The sequence below is a fragment of the Borostomias antarcticus genome (assembly GCF_949987555.1).
Source record: "Borostomias antarcticus genome assembly, chromosome: 15".
NCBI lineage: Eukaryota > Metazoa > Chordata > Actinopteri > Stomiiformes > Stomiidae > Borostomias > Borostomias antarcticus.
In genome coordinates, this window is record NC_140248.1 from 7,590,926 (window position 1) to 7,598,578 (window position 7,653).

Below are 7,653 nucleotides of genomic sequence, written 5' to 3' on the forward strand. Positions count from 1 at the left end.
TTACAGTAACTCAAAACAGATGATGTCCTAGAATAAAGATCATCTGCCGCAACCTTTTTGGAAGAAAAATAAAATCCATGGAGAGATAGAATCAATTGGTTTTTGGGTTTTCTGCTGAAGGTTATTTACACAGATTTTCTCTTCCCTTATTCACTTTCCATGAGAGTAGATCTTAAAGTGAGATGAGATGACTGTTGATGAGATACATAAAATGTGTGTGTATATAAACGTGCTTACCTGGAATCTGACCTTCTTCAGTTTCATTGTGGGTCCTAGGTGTGGCATGAAAGTCTCCCCTCTTCCACTGCTGAATGCACATGCTTATGCCCGCCTGTGAGCCATCACTGAGACACACACACAGGTTCCCAAACATAAAAGCCCGTCCCTTCAGAGTCAGAAGAAAGACTGCAGTCCATAGGAAATCCCGGTACGTCCAAACCTCCCCAGAAGCACTGGTATGGGCGAAGACAGACTACAAAGTTAATGCTGCATTTAGATGTCTCACTCTCTCCCTTTCTGTCTTTCTGTGACACACCAAAATTCACTGAACTGTACATCCATTCATTCTAAATAAGACACGCCCTCTGCCACACTCTAACCCAAATAAGGAGGTAGTCGTTAACTGCTGTCTGTCTGACCTCCTCCATGCACTAATTCCATGGGCTTGAGCACAAACTGCTGTTATAATAACACACCAGCCGCCTCTCTCATTACGCTTCATGTCCTGCTTTGTGATTTTCCCATTCTGAACTCACCAATCCTGCTCACCGTTAACACACACTTTAGAGTGCAAAGCAAGTCAGAGGAGTTTGAATCCCTCATGTTTAAACACTCTCTCATACTCACACACAAATCATTCCCTTACTCTCCTTCAAATACAAAGCAGTGAGACTATAAATCGGACACTTTCACCGCCACTGAAATCCCCTTATAAAAAAGACCTATGACCGAAAGGTGTGGGGGAAATGCAGTATGGTGTATTTTATTTTCCCAGATCCAATCAGAGCTCAGTGCCCTATGGAAGGATCATCCCTGCTGTGACATCAGGGCCTAAATACACTCTGCAGGAGGCCTGAAGGGATCAACCAGCAGAATCAGATGCAAGACAGCATCTCGTTCTCTCCGTTCTCCAGATGGTGCCTTGGTCCGATGGGACCCACCTATGACATCTGATACAATCTAAGATTCATTTCTTCACTTTTATTCAGCTAATTTTGAGTTTATGCAGTTTTGTGTGTAATCTATTCCTTAAAGGAAACTCATAACAGTAGTTAATGTTCTGAATTCATTCAGAGAATTGACTGAGAATTGAAAAGACCTTCCTAGGCACAGAAAACATTAAAGGAATGATCTGGATTTATAATACACTTTATTTTTTCATGTTTACATTGGAATGTTAACTGTAATTTCCCATTCAATTATTCTATTAGGGTTACAAAAGCCTCAGATTTATTGTATCTCCCAACCCCAATCTGAATCCCACAAAATTCAGAACACAGAAAAAAAATCCAACAAAGACAAAATATGAACTTTCCCTCTTTCTCAACAAGCAGTCAAAGTTGAATATGGTCATTTATACGCTCAGTGAAACGAGTCCTCGGGCATTCATTCATAACCACGGGGACTTGTGTCAGAGCTGTAGGGAGGAATTGCTGGTGATTGAAAGGGTAGATGTTTTCAATGTTAAGAGGATCCTCAGTGTTTCCTGGTTATGATATGGAGGTACGAATTAGTCAATGAGGACCTTTTTTGTTTGAATGAGCGCCCTCTGCTGCAAAGTGCATAAAACCGAGTGCTAAAAGGTACATGACTGATTTCAACATTGAGCCATTCAACAGCATACAACACAGGCAGAATTTGCAGACATTCATTCTTAAATAATGGGGCATCTGAAACACAGATCACGTCCAGTCTAAATAATAGGCATAGCCCAGTCCGTCACTTCATGTGTTTCTAGCCAAGGTAGAACCTTCCTATACAATGGACCACGAGCCAAAAAACAGGTGTGTGTAAATTCAAAGAGGACATGTGCGTGGTCATGTCTTCTTTCAGCTGATAGGGAAAGGTTGACTCAAACTGAACTGACATATACTGGGTTTATGAGTTTGTCATCAATCCGTACCCTTCGTGTCACCTTCCAAGTCCACCCAGACAGCTCCTCAAGCCTTCCCCTGTGTGACCCCTGCGTGACCCCACCACTCCTCTGTGCGGACGCCCCGTTCTTTTTACATACAGCTTTAGATCCGTTTATAGATATCTGGTAAAAAGGTACAAATACACCACATACTGCGAGCCATGGGTCAGAGGGCTTCTGAAAGGGGCTCAAGTCCTGTTGATGTTCTGATAGCGATGAACAGGCTAGCAGCCACCCCCTCTTTGTTTTTCTTCATTTATCGTTTCCAGTCCACTGATCGTGTCATCCTTTTGTTGGTAGTGTGTGAATATATCTAACTATCCTCCTTTACAGTATTTCATACTTGTCGACTACGAAGGATGTTTCTGAAGAGAACCTGACCGGGCTGTCTCCGTCCACCTGGGACACTTTGGTGACCTGGGGGGAGAAGAAGAATTACAACCCGATACGAGATCATCTTCATCGAGGTCACTGCCAGTCAAATAAATCCACACTATACATTGATTTGGTGGGTAACACGCTAGAACTGACCTGTAGGTCACAGTAGTTGCCTTTGGACACGAAAGAGACGGTGACGGGAAAGAAGTCGTTGGTTTGGCCGGCTATGCTGAACTCCAGACTTCCCGTCTTGTTCTTGACGTCCACCACCGGTAAGCACCACTCCAGAATGTTCCGCCGGCTGTCGTGGCGGTACTCGCCGTCCAGGTCCCCGATCGCGGGGGCGCCCACGCCGGAGCTGTAGGAGCAACAGAACCCGTCAAAAGACTGTCTGAGAGAGAGCGTGCGAGTATAAGACCATTGAATAGAACTTGAATGGAAAAAAAAAAAGCCTGTTACACACCAGAGAGCATCAAACCGCTGCCACATTTTTAGGAAATGTCTACAATTCAGCACCGATCAGTGTCTTGCACCGCCAACGTGGGAGGCAGAGCTGCTGCTGGGGGTGCACTGAAAACAACGAGGCGCTGCTGCGGTCTGGCGTTGTGCTGCCCCCTTTAGGGCCTCGATCGCTTCTGATGCGTTTACTCACGGAATGGGGATGGAGATGACCACATCGTTGAGCTCCAGCGCCTCCTCCTGGAGCTCGTACTCGATGTTGACGTCACAGCCAGTGGCGCTCTCAGAGGGCCAGCAGTTTACTACGGGGAGGAGGGAGGGGGAGGAGGGGTTAGAACGCAGGGCGCTCAAGAGAGCACAGCGCTACACTACGGAGCACGCAACGGCGCTGTGGTTGTATACTGACTCGTTAGCGGTATGAGGGACTCGTCTGTGGTTGTATACTGACTCGTTAGCGGTAAGAGGGACTCGTCTGTGGTTGTGTACTGACTCGTTAGCGGTATGAGGGACTCGTCTGTGGTTGTATACTGACTCGTTAGCGGTATGAGGGACTCGTCTGTGGTTGTATACTGACTCGTTAGCGGTATGAGGGACTCGTCTGTGGTTGTGTACTGACTCGTTAGCGGTATGAAGGACTCGTCTGTGGTTGTATACTGACTCGTTAGCGGTATGAGGGACTCGTCTGTGGTTGTATACTGACTCGTTAGCGGTATGAAGGACTCGTCTGTGGTTGTATACTGACTCGTTAGCGGTATGAGGGACTCGTCTGTGGTTGTATACTGACTCGTTAGCGGTATGAAGGACTCGTCTGTGGTCTGTAGCCTCCACTTGAGCACGCCCACATCGTTGTTCATGGGGAAGGACTTGTCTGGGTTCTTCAGGCCAAGCACTGACTCTGTCGTAAATAGCTTCTTGTCCACGTTGGGGTGGGTCTGTAAAGAGTTAGAAAAACAATTACAACATTGATGTGGTGACTTTTATCTGAGACTAACCCATAAAGGCCTGGGCAATTATGTAGTGTAGTAGTGAACCTTGCCCACTGATAAGCTCGCTCCGCCCCCCCGGGAACTGACCTGCAGTTGGACTCCCTTCTTGTCTCCGTTGTGGACGTTGAGGCGGATGCGTCCGTTCTTCTCGTCCGATATTCGGAGCGTGATCATGCCCAGGACCTCCAGGTTCTGCAGCCCTCCATCCCTCCCACAGGTCAGGCTGATCTTCTCCTCCACACGCAGGTGCACACTGGGACGGAGGGGGTCAGAGGTCAATGAGGATGCTGGGTATGACGTCACTAGCCACACTGTATATTAGGACAACTAATGACCTTGTGGAACATACTGTACCTCTCTGTGTTGACCGGTGGAGGCAGGGTTTTGGAAGCGTCAGAGGACTTTTTCCCTGAGCTGGACATAATCATGTTTTCTCCCTCAGACTTGAGTTTGTCCACAAAGTTGTCCACCTCCTTCCCTCTGGCACTCAGCTTCAAGGCCTTACTGGGACCGCTAGGCCTACGGAGCAATGCAGAACACATGAGAGAGGGTTCCCTACTGACGGCTCAACATACATGTATTCTACAAGAAAACACACATGTATGTGTGCCCTTCCCCCTCAAAAACAGATAACCTAATAATGTGTGTACCTGACGGTGGTGGGAGCCGCCTTGGGCTTCTCGGGCTCAATGAGGGTGTCTGTGATGATGGTGGCCATGCTTCCGCTCGAGATCCCCGTGCTGCCGAACCCGCCGAACCCGGGAGACTTCTTCCCCGCGCGATCCGCATCTCGCCTGGCCTGCTGCAGCTCCTTCGCCTTCCGCCTCATCTCCGCCTTGGCCTCCCTCTCCTGGGTCTGAGAGAGAGAAAAACGGGGGAGAGAAAATCCCACTCAGACCGATACGAGATTCGGAGATTGAGAACGAGGAGGTCTAGCAGGGTCGGGCTGCCCCTACCTCTCGCACGGCGCGGAACACCTTCTCCTCATGCGAGTCCATCTCTGTGAAGGTGCGGATCTGGGCCAGGTTGACGTTCTCCCTGTAGCCTAGAGCGACTATCTCGTCAAAGGCGAAGATGAGATCGAAGCAGTGCTCGGTGATCTCAGTCTCCTCCAGGACTCGACAGTACTCGGGAATCTGCAGGAGACATAAGACAGGCTGCTGTTACTTGTATGCACGCGTGACCATCTACATCTATAAACCAGCCATTCCCCCCACAACACACAATTTCCCTTATAATACATTTCTAAGTTGAAGTGATATATGCGGGCATCTGTGGGGTGGTTGGGGCCATTCCTACCACACGGGAGAAGAGCCGGAGTGTCTCCAGGTCTTCCAGGATGTTGCTGTTCTTGGTGGTGACCAGGACCATGTACAGCTTCTCCAGGGGCTGGTAGACATAGCGCACACTCTCTGTCTCTACGAAGGTGTGCTGCTTGCCCATGCTCATCAGCTTCGGGAAGGCTGCCAACAGGCCTTCCACGCGTGTCCTTGTCATCTCTACAAACTGCCGCGACACAATGGCCTTGCCCGCCTTGGTGCACACTGCCGCTGCCAACAGCACCTTGGGGACAAAGAAGATGTTCATTAACAATACCACAGCCTAAAACATTCAACGCAACTGATTTGTTACCCCTACTACAGTTTGTGTTTTTTGCAGCCCATTCACAAGTTGGCTGCTAAAACAGTCAAGCCCAAGAGTTCAACCAACGACCCTTTCGCCTCCCCGGCCGAGGTAAGTGTTTAGCCCTCAGCTGTCAATCTTTTAAGAGAAAAATAGCACGATTCAGTTGCATTACTTGAAAACAGCTGTTTCTAGCCTGAGATAATGACTGCATAATGTTCATTCAACCTCACTTATTCAGGTAGATGGGTACATTGGACAGATATACCTGTATTGTATTTATCCCGAGTGGAAACTGTTATATCAGCACATATCTCCATTACCTGGATTTGAAAGCTTTTTCGTTGGTAATTTGAGCTGTCAGCACAATGAAGGACCCAACAAATATGTAGGTGAGGTTAGTTGATAGTCTCTAATAATCTGTCTGAAACATGACCCAGGTCGAGGCCGCCCTGCTGAGAAACCCTTAACTGAGGTGGACAACAAAACTGACTGATTCATCAATCACTCCTATCAGTATATCTGAGGGTGTTTGACAGTGTCAGCACCGATGATCTGATCTAACGCGTAGGTCAGCACCTATAGAAAGCTAGCTAGCTACTTCGGTTAGTAGTGCTAGTGAGCTAGCTAGCGTTAGCTCTAACGCTGCTCAGGCTTGAAGCGAGCAAACGAGTTAGTCTGGGCCCTGCCGTTGCTTCTAACAACATAACTGTTAACTTTACTAACGTTAGCCATTAACATGTTAATGTAAGATACACGAAATGTTCAGAATTCTGTCCAAATGACATGGCTGAGCTTCATTGCGAGACATCATCAGGCAGCCAGCACTGCAGATCATTAAGTTAGCTAATAGCAATTTAGTTAGCTAGTAGCCTAAGATAATACTTGACAATGTTTGCCACTATTTGCTTGCTATCTTATAGTTAGCTAGGTAATTAGTTGACTAACGTTAGTTAGCTAACAATCAAGCTGAACCAGCAGAAGGCGTATCATGTTAGCTAGCAGTAGAGCTAGCCAGCTAACGTTAGCTTGTTAGCAGCGTTTGAGTCTATAGCACTAACGTTAGTGGGAAAGCCAGTATGATCTCCCTAGCTTACCATTGTGTTTGTGATGCCCCTTATTATGTGCCAAAATCGTGTCTATGTCCTCTCGGTAGTATATCCCCACTGATTCGTGTGTAAAATTAATATTTCAGCAGAGACACTTGCGTGTCCAACAGCACAATATGGAAGAAGGACCTCGTCAGCCACGTCTCCACCGGAAACAGCGCGTCAGAAGGTCAAAGGGCAGCGAACACGAACAAGTGAGCATGTGGAAGATTGAGCATCACCAGGCACCACAGCATATTTATGCATTGAAACATGAGCGATGTGGAGCTGAACTGAAAGACACACGAGGTGTATTTATGTATCCCTGGTGTGATTTTGTAAGCTAGGCAATTCCAAGCAGTCAGACTGTAGCATACTCGGGATATCGTGCAGGTCAGCTGGACAGCCCAACCAGATGCTGAGTGTGCGTGCGTGTGCGTGTGTGGTTTACCAAATTCGTCGATATGGTCCTGAAGAACATAGCCTCCATGCTGGCAATATAGGCAATATAATCCCACGGTAGTTGAGGATTTATACACGCTTCAGGCAATTTATATTTATGGAATTTGTTTTTACTGTCTTATAGTTTGCAGTCTTCTTAATGACAATGTGGGAAGTTGTGGTCGTGTTGATCTAGTCTTTATGGTTTTAAAATTGGTTTTCAAACTAGACCTCTCTCTCTCTTTCTCTTTCTCTCTCTCTCTCTCTCTCTCACACACATACACACACACACACACACACATACATACACACACACACACACACACACACACCATGAATAGGCATGGTTTATCAGCATAGCCAGGAGGCAGGGGTGGAGGCCTGGAGGACAAGAGTGACTTCAGAGTTAAGACACTCTTCAGTTCTTCGCAGTTCTGTCCACACACTCTACTGGAACATATCTTAGAGCTTGAGGGGGAGAGCTCTTATTTTTATTTCCACCGTTGCCATAATATTATTGATCTATCATTAAGTTGTCTGTACA

General features: G+C 47.2%; 1 protein-coding gene across 1 annotated transcript; it reads right to left on the reverse strand.

The window, feature by feature from the left end:
- Positions 1 to 1,371: 1,371 nt before the first annotated feature.
- arcn1a (archain 1a) lies at positions 1,372 to 6,805 on the reverse strand. The gene is made up of 10 exons (XM_084450520.1): positions 6,678 to 6,805; positions 5,257 to 5,520; positions 4,914 to 5,093; positions 4,608 to 4,813; positions 4,312 to 4,476; positions 4,045 to 4,210; positions 3,756 to 3,903; positions 3,165 to 3,273; positions 2,666 to 2,870; positions 1,372 to 2,551 (listed from the first exon to the last, which is right to left on the reverse strand). The coding sequence occupies exons 1-10, from the start codon at positions 6,678 to 6,680 to the stop codon at positions 2,462 to 2,464; spliced, it is 1,536 nt and encodes a 511-aa protein (XP_084306646.1). The 5' UTR covers positions 6,681 to 6,805; the 3' UTR covers positions 1,372 to 2,461.
- Positions 6,806 to 7,653: the final 848 nt, after the last annotated feature.